The sequence below is a fragment of the Aplidium turbinatum genome, chromosome 11 (assembly GCF_918807975.1).
Source record: "Aplidium turbinatum chromosome 11, kaAplTurb1.1, whole genome shotgun sequence".
Classification (NCBI taxonomy): domain Eukaryota; kingdom Metazoa; phylum Chordata; class Ascidiacea; order Aplousobranchia; family Polyclinidae; genus Aplidium; species Aplidium turbinatum.
Genome location: NC_137482.1, coordinates 4,017,073 through 4,041,536, shown reverse-complemented (window position 1 = coordinate 4,041,536; position 24,464 = coordinate 4,017,073). Strand labels below are relative to the sequence as shown.

Sequence of the window (24,464 nt, the reverse complement as noted above, 5' to 3'; positions counted from 1 at the left end):
AAAGCATTAGTTGAATTAGATTAACGAAATGGTATTTTTCAATTATCTCTAAAGTACATTAAATTGCTTAAAACCGCGCTCTTTAGACTGAGAGATGGTTGTGTTTTGATTGAAATTGTTATTCCAAGTTGTGTTAAATTTGATTTGAACACTTTGTAAGCTCTAATGTAAAGCTTTGATCTAATTATCAACAATGCCGCTGCAACATCAGATGAACACTTTCCTATGTGGAAATTAAGTACAAACTATCTCAGCTAAACTGATGAGTGAGTTACAGTATGTAGCCTAACCACTTGTAGTAAGTACTATACAACTCCTCTGTGTCCTCTGGATATGGATAATTCACACATGGTCACTTAACCAAACTAGTTATAGTAGTTAAAAAATCATATTAAAATCTGTTATTAAATTTAAATACCAGCTTGATTTTCAATAGCGCAGCAAGAGCATGATTTTAGACGTAGATGTAAAAACGCAGTGCCAGGCTTATTTAGCATAAATACTGAAAAGTTAGGATCTTTATCAGAATTATTAACTTTTCTAGCAATAGTTGCAACGTTCATCTGATGAATGCGAAAGTGAAAGCAGAAACCTTCAAGTTGCTTTCATTGTATCACTGACGTTCGGCGCACCATGAAAATGTGCATCCTCACTGCAAATAGTTGCAACTATTGCTTGAGAAACTTAGCCAGCTTGTCACATTGCAACATTAGGCCAAAAACATTTTCATATTTGATGTCAATATAAGTTTAATAGATTTAGCAATGAAAATTAAAGAGCAATTTGTGAAATCTAAATGATTGCGCATGGCACATTGAGGGTTTTTGGTTTTGTACAAATATATAATTTTTGTTTTTAGCAGATTTAAGATCTAATAGTTTACAGCTTTCTGTCATGTTAGTAGCAGTATAAACTTCCAACAAAGATACTAAAGTTAGAAAAAGTATAAACGCACCTTTACCATGTTGTCAGCCAGAGAGCTAATGAACCGGTTTACACAGGGAACTTATGATCAGGTGAGTGTTGTCTTAGCTTAGTAAATCTCTCCTTTTTACATTGATTCAACGTCTGCAGACAATGAATCAATGCAAAAAGAGCGGATTTCACTAGCTGAATAATGGTTTTTACTTTGGTTTGTTGACATTTAATCAAGCAATACTAAATCACTGGCATTTTAAATTTAAAAACGATCTTCGGGATGAAAATATGTTAAACTATTACAAGAAAGAGCGCATTCTGTTTTTTGATTAAATTCTTGGTGAAATCTCACGCTACGTTTAACCGCTGATATGTTTTACTAGAATGTCCTCCATCCAGTTAATTTTGGGGCATTATTATGATTGCTGAGTTTTAATTGACACACACAAAATTTATAATGTTGTGATTAGATTCTACTATTGAAGCCTAAGAGCGATCCTAGACAGGAAAATCCGTCATTTTTACAGCCTGCAGACGTTAAATCAATGTAAAAATGACGGATTTTGCTGTCTGAGGAACAACGCCTTCTGAACATGAGCGACTCTGCATAATTAACTGTCTTTTTGCATGGTCTTTGATTCGCAAAAGAGTCGTTGTCCAGTCTCACCAAAAACCCGTGTTTGTTTGGTGGACTGCTTCTCTGTACACCCACATTTCATTATTTCTGAATCATTTTTGTGTTGGAGAGGCACCAAAATATTGAACAATAACTTTCCATCATAATTGTTTCAAACTTCTCCGTTACGAAATAATTGGTAACTGTAGGCTAATGCTTGGCTTGTTTCAAGACACAGCCGCAAAATTTGTTTTATGATATCTTTTGAAAACAGGATGATTCGCTAAAGCAGGGTTTCCAAACAAAAACTGCGTTGCCAGCAAAAGACAAGTTATACAACTGCGAGAAAAATTATGATAAGAGTACATGTTTGAAAATATATTAATGAAAAACTACTACGTAAAAGAAGATCAATTTGATGGAAACAAATGTGTTCGCAACAAAATACGACTTTATTAAATTTGATCTCCTTTAAGTGCGAAGAAACCTAAAGGTATCAAAAACAGGGTAGGCCTACTGGATTTCGCTGTTGATTTTCTAAGTCTCGCAATCAATTATTTATGATATTAATAATGTTACGTTTTGTTTGTTGTTACTGTACAGTTGCTAAGCTTTGTTACCTACTGTACGTGCATAGTTCAATGTGATACTAACGATGTTCTTTTAATATTTCCTTAAGCTGTTCGTTTGCGATTTGTGTCTACTTCTAAAAAAGTTTCAAGCACTGAATTGAACACTTTTTATTCTACTTTGTATTTCTTTGGAAAAGTTACTCTATGTTTTAAAAAACTTTCTACGTGTGCAAGTTTTCATGCGCTTTGTTTTGATTGGCCAACGAAATGTACATGTACATTATCCTCTCTGAGGATTGTCATTGGTGCGAGAAACGTCAGTGAAGTGGTAAAACAACCAGTATGTTACTACTTTTATTTTCTATTCATCAAATGAATTGTTGAATTAATTCAGAATAAAAGGCATTGGTTGGATTTTTGTGTAAATACCCAGACAGTAAATCAGTCTTTTTTTGCTTTTTACTTTTACAATGTAAAAAACAACTGATTTGCTGTCGGGGTATAAAGCTAACCATGCAATATTACTTAGTTCCACATATCTAAAGATGCAATAAGACAATTGTTATGGAACATTCTTTCAAAAGAATGATGAGCAGCAGCAATTTATGTGGCTATTCTTCTTGAAGCAATCATGCTCTTTGCATCTATTTTTTATTGGTTGAAGTGTGGTCATTCCGTGGGTGTGTCGCGAAAAAGTATATCTCTTGAAGCAATTACTTTCTGAAAGTTGATAGCTTGGTTTTGCCAGTTGTAAATAGGAGTGATACGCTTCACAAGAGATCAAAATACCATCCAAAGTACTTTGTTAGGAAAAAATACGACTGAATGACCCATCTCTTGAGTACACTCGTACTACTAAACACATAGTAAAGTAAAGATTTTGTCAAGTCACTTTCTATGGCTCAATCGGAAATTTATTAAACACTGTGTCTAAAAATAGTTTTATGCCATTAAGTACATATATATACCGGTGTCTGCCGTTATTTGTTGTAATGTATATTGTTGTAACAGTGTAAATCGACACAAAGAATTTTAGGTTCTACTTTAAGTTTCTTGTTAAAGCAAACATGGTAATGATGATACTATTGGGCTGTGATGATGATCTTGATTATTGTCTCTATTTTAACGTTTGTTGTTAATTTGTTTGTGTTGTAAGTCAGGAATTTTTCCTTTGTCAGGTCAATGTGTTACTGTATAACAGGAAGTTTTACCAACGGTTTTTAATTAAAACACACAGAGGCGAAATTGAACATGGAGGCCAAGTTAGTTTAACAGTTATCTGTAAATTAGCGACATATGTTTCAATTTTACTGTAAACAACTTCTTTCGAATAGCTGACAGCTTAGCAAATTCATAAACTGGTTGTTCTGGCATAAACGTATTATATTTCATCAACGCATCAACGCAGTAGGGGCGCAAACTTGCACCATTTTAATCGTCACGTAAGTGGTGACGTGATAGACTTTAACTCAACGCTTACAGAAATTTAACCCGTTTTATAACATGATACATCTTGAAAAACATACAGCCGCATTTTCGGTGGTGTGTAAACAATGTATGGCATGCCTTTGTGTATTTGGATCTTGAAATTATTGCCTAATTGGCATTAATAATTAAAATTTCAATGTTCTGTGTAAACATGCTCGCGCTATTTATACATTTAAAGCAATATAAATACTTCATTTGACGTATTATAAGCTACGGTTTCACTAAATTCATACTTTTGCTCTTTATTGCAATTTAAAGACATCTGTCGCTTTGCGCAGCTACAAACATGCGCCGCACTATTCAAATAACTTTGTTGGCTGTCTGCCCATGTGGTGAGAACATTTGCGCGACGTCCGAGACGGCGTCGGTTCGACACCGCTGCAGAAAACAAGTCTGTTTTCTGATAAGACACTTAGTTGCGATGGGAGAGTCCCACGTTATCTCAGATAGCAAATCACCATTTTTACACTGATTCGATGTCTACATACGTTGAATAAGCGTAAAGGAAAACTGATTTGCTGGGTAGATCGCTGAGAAAGTGAGATAGCTGAGAGAAGCTGACTCGATGATTGTATATAGTCTTTCGTTGTGTCTTACTATCTGTTGCGTCGTATCTGTAACATAGCGTTCTAGTCACAATGGACTTCAAATAAAACTTATGTTCTTGGTATTTAAATCCCGAAGGGTTTTGCCACCTTTCTCCTTGCATTAGCATGCGAGTATGTCGCTTATTGCAGTTAGAATTATCTTTTTCGTCTTAGACTTTTTTACAACAAATACAAAATGCCTGGCTTTGCCGGTTTATTCTTGTGCATTTCTATTTTCGATTCGGTGTATGTAGATCAGTTATGTTTTTCTAAATTTATATACAGTATCAGTCATTTTGTTACTTGATAAGGGCTAACATGAGTATGGCCGAAAACGTTCGTAATTTATAGATTTTTTCTGTTATTCTATTCTGTTAAATGCCGTATGGCCGCTAGGTTGTATTTGTGTATGATTCAAGAAATAACCTCTTTACCAAAATTAAATATAAAATTATATGGCACTATTGTTCCGCCACAGTATCCAACTAATTGCAGCTCGCGATAAGTGGGCTTTTCAGCATCGCAATGTATGCTGTTTTCAGTGGCTAAGAACTGTATCTTCTTAGAAGCCGACATGGCTGGTAAATCTTTTGCGAATTCTTTCGTAACGGAAAAATCGAAATGGTTTAGGGGAAGTACCTTAGTTTGTCACTTAAAAAAATACTGTTCCTTAAATGATTTAAACACGTTTGCATATCCCTGCACACTTTTCATATTCACCGTTGATGTCTGTTAACGTAATTAACAAAAGCGTCATAATTGTGATCAAACATTAACCGCAAGACAACAGGTTCGAAAAATCACTTTCTCTGTAAAAATTCCACAATTTCTGAAGGAATGTTCCACTTTTCTGCAAACATCCAAAATTCCCACATGTGGCAACCTTTCAGTCCACTCAACACCACACAATCTAGACAGTAAAACAATCGTTTTTTATCGTGATTCAACATCTGCAGATGTTAAATCAATGTAACTAACCATTGTTTTGTTATCGGAACTAAACAAATATGCTCGTCCTGTCATCGTTTTTCAAGTCAGGTTGAAACCAGAGTTGGATTAATTACAATAATTGTAATGGAATATAATTAATTACACATTTCCATGCAATTGTTATTGAGACTTTCTGTCATTGTGTAATTGTATTTTCAAAAAAATTTTTGTTCAAATTACATTTACATTTGATAATTTGCGCGCATGATATCGGTACTTTTGTTGAGCGCTAGTATCAAAAGGGCCTTCTACATTGCAACCGAATCTTTATCAAATGCATTTCTACTTGTGTTTGACAAAATCAAACTGTAAAAAACAATTGATGAAGACAAATGTTGAAACATTTAATTTTTGCAATCGAAACGTGCGATTAATTACATTTGAAAGCAAGTAAAATTGTAATCGTAATTAGAAAATTTCAAAGCAGTGCAATTTTAATGTAATAAAAAATTTTGATGGTGTAATTGTAACGTAAATTGAACTGAAAATTGAGTGATTGATCTAACTATGGTTGAAAGTCTTGTGAATTTGACTTGATTCTTAATTTCAGAGTTATTTGTTTTGATAACAAGATAACATCTTTTAAACTATTTTTGATTGGCTGCTGATGCATGCGTTTACAACGTAGGTGGTTTCCGCCAGCAAAAAAAAACGAGTGTTTATATTCTCCATAGATCCACAGATGCTCAATACATTTTTCAAACGTCATGTGGGTCGAGTATCTGATTATGGCAGTTTGCGTATTCCATTTAAACCCAGTTTTCAATGCAGTTTTACATTTAAATTTTTAACAGTTTTAAACGGAAAGATTTTTCGAAAACAACTTTTTTTTAGATTGATTCAGACATTTAATCAATGTAAAAAGGACGGATTTTGCCAGCTTGGTTCGTATACCACAGTAACTGGCAGTTCCTCGTTTGTTTTATTGTATTGTGGGCTTTGTTTCTGTGTCTCGTTCTCCCAACAAAAAAATTTTTTTTGATGAGTAACTTACAACTTTTTTTTCGCCAAAATGAAACGATATAGTTTAAAATGTTTTTGTTCCGGGCATCCTCTATCACAAAACAAAACATGCTCGTTGCCGATCTACTAGGTTCTAGCTAGAACATCGTGCAACCATATAGTGTGGTCAATCTGGTCATGTATGGCGATAGTGCTGATTTAAATGTGTTTTTTTTTTCAGCTTGACACGGTGACTCTGAGCAGAGACTTGTGTCATGTGTTGAATCTTGCCATTAATTGCTTCAAAAACGAAGATTCAGCAGCAGTAGCATCAAAGATTGGACCAGGTAAGACAAAACCGCTCACTTTGGACATCAACGAGCCACTTGTGTGTTGCTGCTGTGTTCATTCGGGCGTGTAGTGCTAAAAAAGAAAGATTGAGAATGCATATTTTTAAAAAATAATTAAGTGCTGGAATTTTCAAAAAGTGCTGTTTTCAACATCACTTTACATATTACCATAGCCTATATCAATAAGCTCAAGTGCTTCATCGTCGTCGTGTGAGCCTCTGGGGCCAAGGATTTATCCTTTTACCACCCCAGATTTACGATGTTCCCGGACTAAGCTGGAAGGCTACTAGCGAGCAGCCAGTCGTTTTGTTTCATCATCCAAGACACGCAGCTCTGGTGCTAAACGTATTATAATAACTTTAGTATTAGATTTTTGTTGCATGCAAACTGTTAATCAAAGTAATATACGGTATGTGGACAAAAAGGTAAAAAAGCCAATTTTAGCTTTTTCTTTCACGCGTATCACTAAAGGTCTTGCGAAGGCAGACCTTTGCTCGCTGTGGGATTCGAACCGTGATCTTTACGATTATCAGGAAAAAATTCCTACTATTCGGTCATGCAGCTGATCCATGTGATTAGATTGGTATGCGATGTACAGTCGACTTATATGTACAGTATAACCTATGTTTTGTTTGAAATCATTCCCACGGGAAAGTGTGGAATCACTGTTGAAATCTTATTACATGATTTCTGTGCATTCATTTGCTTCAATGTTTTGTAGACTAAGCTCCTTCGACCTAAGAAAGTTTAATCCAAGGGATAAAACATTTGTAAAAGGAGTTAAACATACAGTTGCAAACTCATGTAGTCAACAACAATATGGACTGCAAGAACGTTTTGGTTTGGAATATAATCTGCAACAGGTGGACAGCGAATTAGTTTCCTTTACCAAATATTTCCAAACTAATGCCTTATATCATATCATCAATTTTGCAAGTGTTGAAATCAACGCAATGAAAAGAGTGTTATATAGAAACACGTTCTTATTCACATTCGTGTTGTCAATCTGTCATGCTTTTGCTGTTGGCAGGTGACCTTCACAGCTTTTATGTTGTGGATATAAACCTCATTATACCACGCTAATTTTAAAAAACATTTTAGGTGTGTCGCGAAACCTATGGCATATCCCAGACCGCAAAATCCGTCATTTTTACAGTACATTGATTCAACGTCTGCAGACGTTGAATCAATGTAAAAAGATGGATTTTTCTGTCTGGTGGTGTGGGGTGGTTTAACTTTTTGTTTAAACCGCAGTTAATCAATGATTTGATCTGACTTGGTAACAGACGCAGTTCTTACAATATTCTGCAGTTTCAGTGATGCTTTTATAGAACGGTACTTTTGGAGTGTTAGCAGTCGAGTAGGCTATACTTTGAAAACCAGCTACAAAATCACGAGTCAAGCGCACGAAACTGTCAAAGGAAGTCATTAATAAAAAGAAAAGTTTTACAAAACTTCCACTTGCGCCATCTTAACCCATTAACCTGTTTCAGTTGTAGGCTATGCACAAATCCCGTACTACATCAGATTTTGAAATAGAAAATACAAATTTTAGCCAGACAACTGGTAAAAACTTCCAATGTGTTTCTTTATGATCCAAAATCAGATTTTCGGTGTTTTTTGACCGAAATAGCTCGATAAGTGGTTTTAATCCGAAGGGATGGACAAACTTTTTAGACCACTATTTGATTTTTATGTTGATAAATTTAATTGTAGTAATTTATGGTCTATGGTCCACTCCCATTAGTTATAACTGTAAACTTCACTTCCTGTTGGAATTTTGAAAACTTTAAAATTGCGTCAGTGTTCATTAAAATAACGTTGTCATTCGCTAAACTCTGCAGTTCAAAACTTATCGAAGAAAGCTTGAAATCTATTTATTTTTTCAAGATGAACTATTTTGTCGACTACATTATTTTAAAGCTGATGTTAGCAATTATCTTGTTGCTGACATGTAATGGGTTTCAGCGGTACATTTCACCGTGAGCTTTACCCAGATAGCAAAATCCGTCATTTTTACATTGATTCAACGTCTGCAGACGTTGAATCAATGCAAAAATGTCCGATTTTGCTGTCTGGGTTAGTTTTCATGCTCTTTTCTTGACGTTAGTAGCATGCCTGAGCAGTAATAAAACCCCATATTTATTCATTCATCTTTTATATCTGATAAAATCAATCTTTCGAGTCACTTCAAACGCGACTTGTTATAAAAGTTATGGTCATTCAATGTGAGGTCCTTGTCCTTGCGCGGAACTGCGAGTAACCCAGCCGGCAAACCAGCCTCTTTTTACATTGATTCAACGTCTGCAGACATTGAATCAATGTAAAAGGGAGCTGATTTGCTGGCTGGAAAAAAGAGCTGCAGTTGACGCATCACATCGATTAACACCACCTTGTCGCGATCTATCGAAAAGGTTTTGCATTAATAAAGATCGCGAAAATCTGCAGACGTTGAATCTATGTAAAAATGACTGATTATGCTGTTTGGGAATGCACCTTTATTATTTTTCAATCACAAAACTTTGAATCTGACATTGTGCTCGGGTCAGGCCTCAAGCGTGATTAATACAGGATGACACTTTTTTCATCAAAGCTCTGTTGAATTTAATTCAGCGTAAAATACGACTAAGACTAATGCCATTGGAGTAGTAGATACAGTATTGTGGAGTTTCTGTTTAACCTTTTATGATCAACTCTTAAACCGAAGGTCAGAGTTGAAGTTATAAAAATGACAAATTTGTTGTTCTATCTCTTGTATGGATAAAGTTCTTATTAAAACAACTGTTAAGAAAACAATGCGTTATGTTTGTGTAAGATTTCTTTGTGCAATGTTAATGCTGTATACTTAACTGTGAAGGTCAACCTTCGAGAATCTTCGAAATAGCGTACGACTTTTCAAAGCAATCTATAGAAGTATATGTTAAACAATCAAAAGTGCTCAATGCCAAGCAAAATAGCCAAGCAGAGGGAGTTATACAAATGTAGCCATTATTTACCGAACCACCTCAACAGGTTGTTTCATCTGTATTGGGATCTGCAATAAGTTCTTATTCATACACAATCTATAGATATTCATTTTATTTGAATAGGAACGTTGTGATGATTCCGATAAAGGTGAAGTAAGCTGTTGAGGTTTTTAAGTGAATAATAACTATATTGATAGAAGTATATGTTAGTACTTCTAAGCTGTGGAATTCATTGAATAACTCTTAGAACTACATAAAATTCTTTGAAAAAAAAAGCACAACTGTTGTACATGGATAGTGTGGCGCTACAAATGTAATAGGTTTTGAATTTAAAAGTATAAAGTAACCCATTGCTAAGGTTATTTATCTAAGAGACGTTTTGCCATCGCAATACTAACGAGATAGGGCAACCAGTTTACTAGTAGGTTATGCAACGGATTCTTAGTAGATTTATTGGAAGAGTCTAGTCATGTGTGGAAAATTTAGTGTCAAGTTGTTGCACTGCAAAGTTCAAATCTACTTAAACAATTTTCTGCTAAAAAGTTTTAAACATGCCTGAAAGCTCATGCTCTGGCGCACACGCAGTAACAATTGATCCATAGTTTCTGTGATGTGACACAACTCGAATTGTGTGATCACAATGGCATGGCTTCTTTGAATACAAACTTCAAGATATGCGAATATTAGATAATTTCTCTTGAATTTTGCTGTTATTTGGCGATCAAGTTAAGTTGTGGAGGCCTAATTTGCATAGACGCGTTGTAAATGCTTAAAAATTTCAGGCAAAAACGAGCAAAACTGTCCTAAAGTGAATTGTAAGTTCGTGTTTAGAATCTCTGATGGCCAACCAATGACATGTTTAAAAATTGTCTTGAGGCGTTTCTTAGTTGTATTATAACAAAGCATTTTTCGAAAAATTACGCTTGCTCAATTGTTAGTTAAAATTCAAATTTTGTTGTCATGATTGCAAATACATTATTTTCAATAGAAAGCAAATTTTTTTTAAAAAGGACTTGACACAAACCTTTTATAGTTAAAAAAAGGTTGTCTCTACGTCTTCATCTCTACCTTAAATTCGAGGTGCTTTTTGCGTTTCTGTACTGCGTAATGTCTAAATTCTCTTCTTTTTTCAATCTCATTGGATTTTCTTTATTTTATTTGCACCATGTCTTACTAAACATTGCGCGTATGAGAATCGCTTCATTAAACAGCGTGGATACCTCATTCTGACATTGTAATGTTGTAGTTTGTAGTTGTAGTTTAACTGCTTCGATCTTAAACAATGATTCCTAAGTTTCTTATGGCCAAACGAAATTACAATTATCTTGCCCACTAATTCCCAAACAAGTTTTTCCTTTTTTAATCGAAATGAAACGAAATCTTTAACAAAAAAATAATTTGAAGCAATTATTTGTCAGGTTTTTACGACCACCCATTTTAAATTTCAGTGCGCTCTCTGCATTCTGAAATTCTCTCGTCTTTTGATTTTGTATAAGCTTTGTTTACGCAAAAAACAGTTTACCAGCTTCATACAATACCTAAACTTGAAATCTTTGAAGAATTTTATTATTATTTTTGCTCATGACATGATCATACTGAGGATGCTGTGATAACGAAATCAATTTATGATTAAAAAATGAGGCTGGTAAACTGCTTGTTGCGTTGAGTAACAGGATTGATACGAGACAGTCAACCGCTTGAAGTGGACAATTTGCTGGGTTGGTTTACAAAAACAGAAAAGTTTTATTAGTCAGTGTTTTGATTTTGTTTCGAGCATTTGACGAGACAAAATCTTTTATGTTAAAAATAATGTAATTTTTCATATGGAACCTGAATTAAAAGGTCTCAGTTTCAGGCTCAATCGGTTACAAACCTTTATATAGCTGAAAAGCGATAGAAAGGAACTCTTTAAAAAAGTAACAGTTAAATTTTAACAGAAATTATCTTTTATTTTTTTTTATTGCCGAGACCTTTGTCCGACCCAGCATTTGCAATTGCCTGTAAATATTTTATTTCGTGAAACAAAACTTACCTTAACTAAAACCGACTTAAGAAATCACCTGGCGATGAACTACATGCAAGCAATGATCATTTTAATGTTAGAATCATGAGCCCTTTGTGGCAACCATAAGCTTAAAGTTGAAGTAAAGTTTTCAATTGCTTAGAAAATGTGCTTGGCAGCTTGAAAGTTCTGAATTCTCGCTACGGTTTTAGGTGAAAGTTCATCGATATTTTGAACAGTTTGGCTTTTGTGAGTTTTTACATTTCCCAACGTCGTTATGAGGCATTCATTTAACGTAAAAGGATGTTTTTATGAATAGAAAAGTGGTCTTGATATTTCCTTGATACAATGATCCAATTATTATCAATAAGCCAGAAAAGAAAAGTGGTTACACGAACACCTAGAATTACATTCGTGGCCGAGTGACTTCGACACAATCTTTGAATGACACTTGTAACTTTTGTGCCAGGTGTAGGAAAAAATTAATCCAAAATTTAAGCTAAAGACATGAAAACATACTTGTAATAGCGGGCTGGTTATCCCAGTCTTCAAAAACAGCCTAGAGTTGGTACAAACTGTGACAAAATCGTAGGAATCCGATAAAGAAATAGTGTTTTAACACAGGGGTCGGCAATCACCGGGCCGTGAGAAATTTGTTACCTGGCCTGGCAAAACCAAAGCAAAAATTTCTACAAGACTTGCAAATTTTTTTTTTAATCGGGCTAGTGCTAAAATATAAATTTTATTTTTAATAATCAGCAAACGTTTGTTGCGGGAAATGCTCAACCAGTAGCGTAGCCAGGAATTTGAAAAGGGGGGGTTTGACCACCCAGCGGCGGGGGGTCTGGGGGGCCTCCCCCAGAAAATTTTGAAAAATTACTTTGAATTTGGTGCATTCTGAGAGCATTTTCAACAAAAATGTGGGTACGAATATTCCTGTAAAATGGTGCTGTCCGGTAGCATAGCAAAAGGATAAGATCATGCTTTCTTCGGCATTTTTCGGAAATAAAGCTAAGTCTCTATGTTTTCTTGTTGCTAATTCCTGGCTGAGATGTTTGAATGTTTGGTATTGGCATAACTCGCTCTTTTAATGCAATTTTGTTTAAAATTAGGCAATTTTTTTTTTTTAGACTGAAAGCATCATTCTCAATATCATGACGTCACACGCGTGCCAAAAGAGGGGTTTGTAACCCCCGACCTTGGCTACGCCACTGTGCTCAACCAAAATACAAGAATTTCATAAAGTAACCTTCAAAAACAACAAAACAACGGCGAACCAGACAAAATTACGAAGTACAGTAGACTGGGCATGGCAAACACATTGCGGCTGCGGGTGACATTGAGACATTGAATGTCATTATGCCTTGGTGAGGTGGGATCAGCTTATTGCTGCAAACCAAGCAAGGGCTATCAGTGTTGCGGTGGCTGAATGAGTTGCAATATATATGCGACTGTGTATGTATCAAACATACGTGTTTGTTTGATGGCCGGTCAGCAAAATAATGCTTGCCTCAAAGCTGCCCATGATGTCAAAAAAGTTGCCGACCCCTGTTTTAACAAATCTTGTCAAAGATCTTTAAATATATTTGCTTTGACAGCTTCTACACCTTGAGCGGCTTTGTATTATCAACGCTAAACAAAACAAAAACTGATTCAAATAACATTTAAGCCAATAACAACACCACCTTTGTTTGAACCAGTGAGCGTTTGCATTAAAGGCTAATGACGCGTTTCGAAATGTTAGTTGCTGTGTGATAGTGATGTTTTTAAGGGCAGAATAATCAAGCAAAATTGCGTTGTTGAAAGAGGGTTTGTTAAAAATCTATGCCACCAATTGTTTGCTATTTTTAAAACAACTGCATTTTTCAAAACTATTTTCTGAAACACTAAACATGGCAACTTTGTGATGTACAGAATCCATTTATGAAACAGAAACTATCTTGACCTTTCTAGCAAACTTCTTTGTAGTCATGTTCGAAAAAATATTGATTTCGTGCTTTTCTAGACTGGATTGCATTTCATAAGGTTTGTTGTCTGCAAAAGATAATTGTGCTTATCTATTACAGTTAGTAGCCCAATATCATTATTTGGAAATTACTTGCAAAATATTTGATGCATTGTAGCTCATTGTTTAGCTCTGGCCAACACAAACAAGTATTCCCATTAGCAAGCCGTTATTACAACGTCAAACAACGATGAAACAAAAGAAAAGTAACCCACTTTGGTGTCACCAGATATTTTGAACACATTGACCAATGTTTAACCCTGTGCTTTGGAAACATCCCAGACAGCAAACCTTCATTTTTACATTGATTCAACGTCTGCAGACGTTGAATTAATGTAAAAATGACGGATTTTGTCGTCTGAGGCGTTATCAGGAGTTAATTATCTTACGGAAACAATTGAGATTGCAAGTGTGCCAAGTTATTTATAGCCTGCGATTGGTTAAATGTTCATTTATGCATGTTGTACAAAGTTGTAGTACAATCACATGCCATAACTTCTCTGAATATAAATCCCTAGTTCAATTATTTGTCAATCTTTAAAAACATGAACAGGATTAATTCGTTTACAGTCAATGAAGAATGTGGGAAAAGAAGGTTATCTGGCTGGACACTTTCTGCCACTGAAAATTCTCTTTTAGAAGTAGTAGGTCAAACATGGGTCAAACTATAACACAAATGCAAAATTTTGGCTTAGATATTGTTATAAATTTTCCCATTTGGAGTAGTTGCCGGTTAAAATTTTGAGTAAAAGTGTTATGTAACTCTTTTAGCATTCTGTAGACCAATATTGGCGGCATGTTACCAAGTTGTAAAGTCATTCTCATTTACATTGGTTAACCAACGCACAAATGGCTGTGTTTGTAGCCTCATTTACCGGTTCTAAATTTATCAGGACAATTTCATTCAAAATCTTCGACCACTATGCCAACACGGCGAGTATGTATTCAACAATATATCTTCAAAGATCTCTTATAAATTTTTATAATCTTAAAACAAACTTTCCGCACTCTATAAATAGCTGAAACTATTTACAGCAAAGTGGAAATGTAACGTTTCAAAACATGGTGAATCAGATTACGTTGATAAAACGTATACAAGCAGTGGTTTGAGAAGTTGTGTAACCAGCGGATTGCTTTCAGAAGCATCAACTATCCCAAGCCAGCAACGTCTGCAAACATTGAATCAATGTAAAAAAGACAAGTTTGCTGTCTTGGATCCCAATCTGCAAGGGGTTGCCATTGTCTCAATATCGTCAAAAGTTGAAGCTACGTAAAAATGGCAACGTTGCTGGTAGGAATGTTGCATGTTACCTGAAGCCGTCTCATATCGTCCCAGACATTAAAATCTGTCATTCTTACGTTAATTCAACGTCTGCAGACGTTAAATCGACGTAAAAATGAACGATTTTGTCGTCTGGAATTTTGCTTTGTGAGACGGTTTTTTAAAGAAACGGCTCTCATTGCTTCTGCTACTACGGTGGTCCCTAAACTTTAGGTCTATGGATCTCGAAAGAGTCCGTGAATGTCTTTGTTTTATGGGAAAAATGTGTTAAAATGTACATATTTAGTAATATTTGTGAGAATGTTTCGCTAAAGTACACTCTAAAAAGTTTACGGGTCCATAGCCCTAAAAGTTATTTGAAAAAATTCCGCTACTACAAAAACTTGGAAATCACTCGACTGGTGTCCCTGAATTGTGTCGGTTGATGTTGTGAGGGGTAATGGGTTCGACACTCAACGGCAGCGCGGTTTTTTCCATCTGATCATCGCCTTATGAAACACAAATTTTACGCATTTGAAAAGAAACAAACTTGTCATTAGATTTTTAGTAAACATCTTATAGTTGCTTTTAGTACATCCGACATAGCTTAATATTAATGCCCGGTGATTTACTACCAAGTGGATAGAAAGGCAAGGAAGTTATTCTTTCTGTCCACTTTCTAGAATGCGCTTCAGTTTCTCGCCAAAGACACAACCATTAAAAGCTCTTCTACACTTTTATACAATATATAATCTTTTTGATTAAAAAAATGACATTACACATTACAAACACATGAAAACACATGAAGAAAAACAAAATACAGAAAGAATAGTGGAAAGGTTTATGCGGAAGATCCTTCACGAACTAATCAATAATTTGACATCTTCTTCATCAAATTTCCATTACAGTATACAGTACAGTAGTCTGCACAGGACAGAGTAATTTAAAACTGAATCTTGTGACTAATGAAGTGTGAGTAGATAATACCAGAGTTTTAATGTAAAGTAGATGTAGTTGTAGGTCTATAGCCAAGGTTAAAGGATTCATTCTTACGAAAATGAAACATATTATCATCTATTAATTTTGTAATACTATTTCTTTATCTGTAGGTTAATACACGTCGACCAGCCAATGACTGGTGTTGTCGCTTTTGTCAAGCTCATTGTCTTTTTATCGTGTCTAGCCTTACGCCCCATTGCGGAAGCTTTAAATTTTAGATGAAGAGGGCGGGAAGGCAAAGAAGTCAATCTCCTTGCCCGTTTTCAATGTTCAACAATTTTGCATGAAATTCGCTTGCATAAAAGCGTGCTACTGTATATTATCTATAAAATCACATTACAAAAAAACGCATTTTTTCAGCAATATTGGGCATGTTTGAGTGATATCTTTTTGAGTAGCTTCATGCTTAGTTACAGGTTTATTATTTTATGTGATGCACAGATAACAGAGGGAGAATGCTTTATAGTTTGTATAAACTTGTGAGAAAGAAGGAACTACTAGAAGTTCTGAAGTTATGTTAGAAAAGTATTAGGACTACATTTATCCATCAAACACGACTTGTAGCATATACTGTAGGATCCGTACAATTCTTAAGATGAAGGTTTTTGTGTTTTAAAAGTTGATACAAAAAGTTAACCAACTAACCGAGCGCTCGTGCAATGAAACTATGGATGTAAAAAAAAACATCACCAACCAAAACGTTACGAATTGATGCACTGTGTCCACATAACAACGATGCAGTGTGGTGATTTATCTCATGATTATCTGGGTTTTTAAAGTTGCTTTGGATTATCATGACGATCAAGAAAACTCAAGTTATCGTTTCATTTTCTAGTTTTTGCACAATTCTCAAACACGTTTTACTACACCAGGTACTATCTTACGGAGCATTGATGTTGGGTTGCTTAACAATTAACCTCTGTTTCTAAAAATTGTGTTTAGAGTCCTGTTCAGTTCGATGGTCGGTGGAAGGGTGCTGGCCCACAGCACCATGGAACACAACAACCCAACTGCTGTGTCCGGAAGTCAACTACAAGGAGTATGGTATGTGGATCTATATTGTACAGTAATTTTTATGAATAAAACATTTTTAGTAGGCTAGCCCAGGGGTGGGCAAACTACGGACCATTTTATGCGGCCCGCCGGCACTTGCAGAAACTCATCACTTATTGTTTTAATTAAACAGGTTACATGACAAACTATTATTCCCTTTACGAGGTGTTTTTCTCTTCACTTTCAGTGCGTAAACACACACACGTCAGTTTGAGTGCGTAAACACACACAAGCATTCAATGTGATTTTAGTACCAACATAGTTGATGAAGAGTGGAGGTTGGACTTTAGGTTTGCCATTGATATCATGGAAAAGTTGAACGAATTGAATGTAAAACTTCAGGGCAATGGTTTATTTGCACACGAGATGTACGTCCACGTTAAATCATTCCAAATGAAGCTGTCATTGTTCCTCAGACAAGCTGGCAACAACAGGTTTTGTCACTTTCCTTTGCTGCAAGAAGCAAACATTTCTGGTTAACTTGCAGCAAAGTATAAAGTTCAGTTGGATACCTTGGCTATCGAATTCGACAGAAGGTTCCAAGACTTAAAGGGATACTAAAGGAAAAACCTGACTTTGCGATTTTCCACGTTCTTTGTGTTTAACATGCTACCATAAAACGATTTTCAATAAAATTTTGCCCCATTGCGGTCTGACCACCATTGCGCGCGTGCTTTTGTCAGAGCTTTCAAAACGAGATTTGGCCTGAGCAGCGAAGCGTGCGACTGTACAGTTACGTCACTAAAGACTATAGCAATCAGCTGATCTCGCAATAATTGTTACTGCGGCGATTTGACTGTAGGCTATTAGTATGTATGTATGAATGTACATCAAAACAACACATTTCAACATCACAACATCAGACAGTTTGCTTAAAACATCAGATGTGGTAACGTGGCTTTTGTTATTGCTGTCTTTAGTGACGTATTCTCGAGCAGTGTTTGCACTTTTTGGTCATTTTGAAATAAATGAAACATTGGATTTTGGGCCTTACCAGCGCCATTAAAAACAAATTTTTTTCGGTAATTTTTTTTGAAATGTATTCTTGAATGTTCAGTTTACTCATTTTAATGCTTAATTCCCGTTTGAAATTTTCATTTAGTATGCCTTTAAAGAACCTGGAACCGCAGTTTAATATGCTCAGCTCTCCATTCACTACAGAAGTTTATTCGGCTCCTGAGGATTTACAGCTGGAACTGCTGGACTTGCAAGCAAATAATGACTTGAAAGAGAAGTTAAGTCAGATTCACTGCCTGACTTTTACAAGTCATGGTCTGACGATTTGTTTCCAAACTTAAAACCTTTGCTGCTAAGTTTTTGACACTGTTTGGATCCACATACATATGCGAACAAGCATTTTCTTGTTTAAAAATAAACAAGTCGAAGAACAGGTCTTTGCTGACAGACACCAACTTGCATGGTGTTATGAGAATATCTACCAGCAAACTTGCTCCCAATTTGCAGAAGATTGTGAAAAACTGTGAACAGTTGCACAAGTCTCATTAACTTTTGTGATGATGATTGCACAGCTTTAAACGTAACTGAGTGTGAAATACAAAAATTGTGTTTAATATGAATATGCGTTTATTTACACACCGGGTAAATTTTCCTACTTTGTAATGAGAGTGTGCGGCCCCCCGGCTGCAACATTTTTTCAAATGTGGCCCTCAGTACAAAAAGTTTGCCCAGCCCTGGGCTAGCCAGTTTAGTTTGTATTCCGAATGAAAGTGTAAAGTTGCCTTTTGCTAACAGGTAGAGTTGTAATTTTGCTGTCTAAGTGATAATTTTTGGGTTTTTGGCTATTTCTCAAGGGTGAACTTCAGAAGCAACAACAATGTCACATTGCATAATCGTTACGTAACAACTCTAGTTAGTCAAACACGGGCTTCAACACTATCTAGGACAAAAGACCGGTCGGCTTTTAACTTCAAGACATTTGTTTTTATTGTGTATCTTGTGTCCACAACAATTTCAGAACAGTCAATATTACAAACCACAAATTTTTCAAGTAAGCGTATAAAAAGTCATTAATTTTCCCAAGACACGGAACTACATGCAACAAAAATGAAGGTAACTTGGCATGAATTTTGACCAGAAACATTAGAAACGGTTGTGAAACATTAGTAACTGCAGACAGTTGTTTTTTGTTTTCAGCTGAAAGTCTTTATTAACAGTGAATATCTTGAAACAAAATGGCTAGATTCTCCAAAGCATATTAACAAGATATTTTCTAATTGATTTTTCTATTAAATTGCAATTTCTAAATTTCAACTATCCAAGTCAAACTTGATGTGAAGTTAATGATATTTTTGCTACTTGCAGAGCAACACAAATCTTTCTTTATATCACGATCACGGGCCAACGCAAAACTTGTTGAAAGGCATAGCTCCTCTTTTTCTTACACTTATCTTCATTTCCAATGAAAAGCCAAAACTTCTTTTTAATATTCTTCCAGACATACCCGATAAGGAAGTTTGCAATATTGAATTGCATTGCAACGCAACCACCGGGGATTGGAACAGATACGCAAAGTTTAACGACTATTTCGGAAACCTGGGGACGACCAAAGAAAAGACAGACCTAGAAATGTATTCTAATTCATCCTACTACGACCTGCCAAGCGGTTACATGAACTCGTCAGACTATCCATCGTATGAAGATGTTCTTGCTAACCCTGAGGTTGACAAGTTTGACTAATTTATTGTTCTTAATTGCATAATTCTTATTAAAGACAGACGAGACACAACAATACAACAGAGTTGAGCATTATAACAATATCATATATTTTACATTTTTCAACAGTCGATCGTTCCGACTTAACTTAAGCCCTCATCAGAAATCTGAAAATATTTATAAAAATGCAATAAATTTCAACATCTTGAAGATAACTAGCTAACTGACTATAAGCATCAAGAAATACGCAGCGATTAAAAGCGATAGTGTGGAAAACATCTTATTAAACGCTTTTACGATCTATTCTTTTGCTAAAAATTGGAAAGTGTAGTAGCATGAACGAAATATTTTTATTTGTTTTGTATCTTGTTGGTTCATGCCGTCTTACAACAAAAACATAGATTTTTTGATGGAAGAGTGACTTAATACAACATGTGTTATTCGGATAAAGCTATTAGGTAGTCTAAAGACTCTAAGCTATAACCTCAATGATTAAAGGTACTACTGACATGTAGGCCTGAAATTGTTCGATTTTCAGTGTTTTTTGTACGTTATAAACTAAGCGCATCACACATGTCACAAACCAGGGAACGAAATGTAGAGGGAATATCTTTACATTTGATAGCTAGCTAGGCGGGGAGCTTCCTCAAAAAGCCTACAGCATTTCTTATTGACTGAGTGATACATCAGCAAGTTATCTGGGATGCTATTCGCACGATATATGGTGTCGTCTATGATGAAAAGCCTAAAATTAATCGAAACTTATTTCCAACCGAAAAACGCCGTTTCTACGCTCGCATACCCTATGTTGTAAAACTCTTGATTCTCTCTTCTGTTCGGTTGTGTTCAGTTGATCTTGCGTACTCTGTGCACAGTCGACGTGTTGGCTTCTGGCGTGGTTCACGAAGCTCTTGTTCACATTTCTCTTTGTCCACTTTTCAGTTGTGTTGTGAGGGTTGTAAAGAGTTTAGGCGCTAACTTTATATTTTTGTTTAGCAATGTTTTATAAAGCCTTTGTTGTAGCAATCTTATTAAGTAAATAAAATATGTCACTCTACTACACCCCTATTTAACCAAGAAGCCCATTTGGTTAATCTTCACTAACTATTTCACAGTTTCAAAATGAGGGGATGCGGTACGCCATGCTGGGGCACTTTGTGACTGTCGGACACGCAATGTCGCTGACATCATTGGTGATTGCTCTGACACTTCTCTCCTTCACAAAGTGAGTCCAGTATCAGCTGAGATCATATTGATTTAAGTTTATGAAGGTTGACTTAAAGATTCGGACTAAGTTGATTGCAAGTCAGGAAAAACAAGTTTTGGTTGTCGGAGAAGGAAAGTAGAAAGAGGGAATTGATAGTTTGAGTGTGGGAAGCTTTATCTTCGGACTGGGAAAGCTTCTTTGAGAGCTTACTCCTGCGGCAGTTTCGCATACTTGTAGAGGCTTTGAACCACTGTCGGGGTTTGAACGAAGAGTCGGGATCTTACCTAGCTGAGGTATCGGAGTGGAGTATAATTAGAAGATAAAAGCAATTTTTCCCCAAAATGGTGCTTTCTTTTGTAGGTGCGATACATCAAACTCGGCATTAACTAAAATGGCAATAATAAGATGGTTGTGAGTAACACTGATCTCGTTTCATGAAACGCACCAAAGTTTTTCACAAAAGGAAACACTCGACAAAGCAGATCAATGATAAACAAATTATGTTTTAGACTTTATCAAGCGCGAACTTAGTTTGCAGAAGCTTTCTGAAGTTTTGCACGTTGTTGTGATTGTGGAATTGTCCTTTTAGCTTTTATGCAACGTAGGGTATTTTAATCACAGTTTGTCTCACGCGCATTCGTAATTTGATTCAAAAATCAAATTCAAGGCGTCACAAATAGGGTAGGCCACGTGATCTTGGGGAACAAAGTGTTTGAAATAAATTATATTCGTATACACGTCCTACGCACAAGAAAACTGTGTCTAGTTTTGATCAATAAAACTACTTGGCCACCGCTTTTTAACTGACAAGTTTTTAATCTAAAACACAAACTGATTGAATTAGAAAATAAAAATTTTCTAAAAAATGTTTAAAAGTTTCAAAACCCCAACCAACCTTGAAAAGTCCTTATATGTCGAAAAGAATTAAAAATGTTATCTGTCAAACCGAAGTGGAATCGATTTTATGCATATCAAAAAACAACTAATCATGCTTTTATACTTTGAAGCGGTCGTATTGCATTTAAGCTTTTATAAGCTATAAAAAGGTGATTGCTTTGACCTTTGCATCTGTAAGGCATTCCTCATTCATGTGAATATCACTGAAGAAAATCCTCAAAACCGTATATCAGGGCTACTCAACTAATGTTAGCAAAGGTCCATTTTGACAAGTTGAATATTTTTGCGGTCCGGTGAATATTTCACATGCAACCACGAAAATTAAACAACTAATAGCCTACGAGCACGGAAACACTTTTCAAGTAGTATGTAACACGACTTGGATTTTTGTCTGACACAAACAAAGAAATAAAAAAGGAAAAAACGTATTGTGTCTCTTTGTAGTGTAGCTGTGTGGATCGCACATCAGAGAAGACGGCAAAGCTTGGGGGGTCTGAGGGTGAAGCCTCCAGCTCCTTGGATAATCACAAAACATTGCTTTTCCCTAATGGAAATCTGTTTAAAGAGGCCCTAAAATGTGGCAATTAGGTTACTCTTCCAGAAACCCGAGGTCCACCTTCAACACCCAGAAGGTCCGGATTTGGACCGCGGTCCGCCAGTTGAGTAGCCCTGCCTTATATGAAACCACGTGATGGCCTGTATACGTCACAGTGATCAGAGCCGCAAAGTTTATTTGTTTTGTTTTTTAAATGCAAGAGTTTTCGTTTTTAGTCCACATCTAGAAACAAGCCATGACTGATGAAAAAAAGAGAGTACAAAGATATGTGTCTGCTTGTCGGTTCAACAAATTCATTTGTTTCCTCACAGACGACTTCACTGCACGCGTACCTACATTCACATGAATCTAATGGCGGCTTTCATGCTCAGGGGCTTACTCTGGATACTGCATGTTGCTGCTTTCCAAGGTAGTCTTCTTGCTATGTTATGTTTTTACAGACTATTACAGGGTCATCAATAATTAACTTTACAACTTCAAACAACTGTATTTAACATCAATATTTTGCCTAATAATGTTAATAAATTGAATATATCTCGATTTTATATTTTTTAGGCTTAAATTTTATAGGCCATAAATGAAAATTTGAATAAATGAATAGCTATTGTAGAGCTCTTCAAATCGGGCAAGTCAAGGAGTGATATATTTGCAAGGACTTAAAAATTAACAGAACATTGGTCTGGAGAACTCTCAAAAGGCACAAAGAAACTGGAAATGTCAAAATCAACCTGGCCAAGGTTGCCCTCGAAACGCCAGAACTTCAAAATTGATAAAAGCAACCAGAGAAAAGGTACGAAGAAATCCCAAGAGATCCAATTCAAAAACTGGCAAAGGAGACGAATGTGGCCTATGGAAACATGTACACAGTTCTCAAGAAGGATTTGAAGATGAGCCCATTCAAACACATGAAGAAACAGTTGCTAAATGGCAATACCAATGAGAAACGTCTCTCCAAAGCCAGAGTTCTGCTCTCACACTTTGAAGGAGGCACGCTGCCAAACCTTGTGTTCAGCGATGAGAAGAAATTTGATGTCCATCATTTTAACAGTCAGAATGATCGTGTTTAGTCAAGAGATGGTGAGGTGGAACCCCGGGTAGTCACTCGGAGGCAAGGGGCGGCATCAGTGATGGTGTGGGCCCACAGCCCCACAGTCAACGAATCAGGAAGGGGTCCATTGATTTTTGTGGACCAAGAAGTGAAACTGAACCAAGAAAGCTACCGAAATGGTATTCTTGAGGGTTCATTGTTGTCTTGGGCAAAGAAACACTTAAAAAACGTAATTGGTCATTCCAACAAGATTCTGCTCCTTCACATGGAGCTGAAAGAATGCAAAACTGGCTTTCAGCCAATGTACTGTTCTTCATTTCCAAGGAAGAATGGCCTCTTTCATCCCCAGACATGAACTCCCTAGACTTTGGGATCTGGTCTTACCTAGAGAGCAAGGTTTCGATTTAACACCACCAAAGTTAGGAAGCGCTGAAGGCTAATCTGAAAAAAGAATGTACCAAAATACCTCAAAGAATTATTCATGACTCTTGCAGGTCCTTTTCCGAAGCGTCTCTGACATTTTATCGACGCAAATGGCGGACACATTGAGTAAAACTTGTTTTTACAATATTTATTTATTTGACCATAATATTATATGTTGATTACTCAAAAATTGTCTACCATTTGTTAAACGCAGTTGCTTGAAGTTGTAACGTTAATTAATTATTGATGACCCTGTATAGCTTACAGAAGTGATTTTGTTGTATCAAAAAAAACAGAAGATAAACCATACAGCGTTTGAGCTGAATAATGTTTTTAAACAATTAAAACGAACGATAAAACTAACACTAGAACAAATTCAAACGTTTTCGGCGGAATTTTGAGCCTATTCAGGTGATTCAACCACATCTGATGGTCTATCTTGATCATCTTGTGGACGAAGGTACAAACCTGCGCTGAAAACATTTGAATTAGCTCATCGTTTGAATAATGTTATCCAAACCAATTGCTCTGTTGTCCATCATTGGTTGTACAGGCTAGGCTAATAGATTGCGTCTGCCTTTAGTGGCGAAATTGTACTGACAATACACACGTCGAACTCGCCACTCTTTGTCTTCCAATTTCGAGTTTTAAAGCAAATTTATCATTAAATGATATGAATAGCTTTTTTTAAAATTGTCCCGGCCAGCAAAAGCTGCCGCTTCTACATAGTTTTAATACGGCTCGACGTTGAAATGATGTTGAAACGGCAACTTTTGCTACCTGTGGTCGGGTTAATGAAGACATTGTAATCTTCATTTTTGACTTCGCACTATCAAAAAGTCACCAACCTCTGATTTTAAACATTTTGAAGACAATGAGTTTCTCCATCAAATTGAAGCAAAGAGATTTTT

General features: G+C 35.9%; 1 protein-coding gene across 1 annotated transcript in view; it reads left to right on the top strand.

Annotated features, from left to right (window-relative positions):
* The first annotated feature begins 962 nt into the window (after positions 1-962).
* LOC145779733 (vasoactive intestinal polypeptide receptor 2-like) overlaps positions 963-24,464 on the top strand; it is a 33,944-nt gene continuing 10,442 nt past the window's right edge. The window contains exons 1-6 of the mRNA XM_082591372.1: positions 963-1,016; positions 6,355-6,460; positions 16,639-16,740; positions 19,205-19,428; positions 20,538-20,647; positions 22,394-22,491. Coding sequence (XP_082447498.1) covers positions 963-1,016; positions 6,355-6,460; positions 16,639-16,740; positions 19,205-19,428; positions 20,538-20,647; positions 22,394-22,491 — 694 coding nt within the window. The remainder of the gene's footprint in view (positions 1,017-6,354; positions 6,461-16,638; positions 16,741-19,204; positions 19,429-20,537; positions 20,648-22,393; positions 22,492-24,464) is intronic.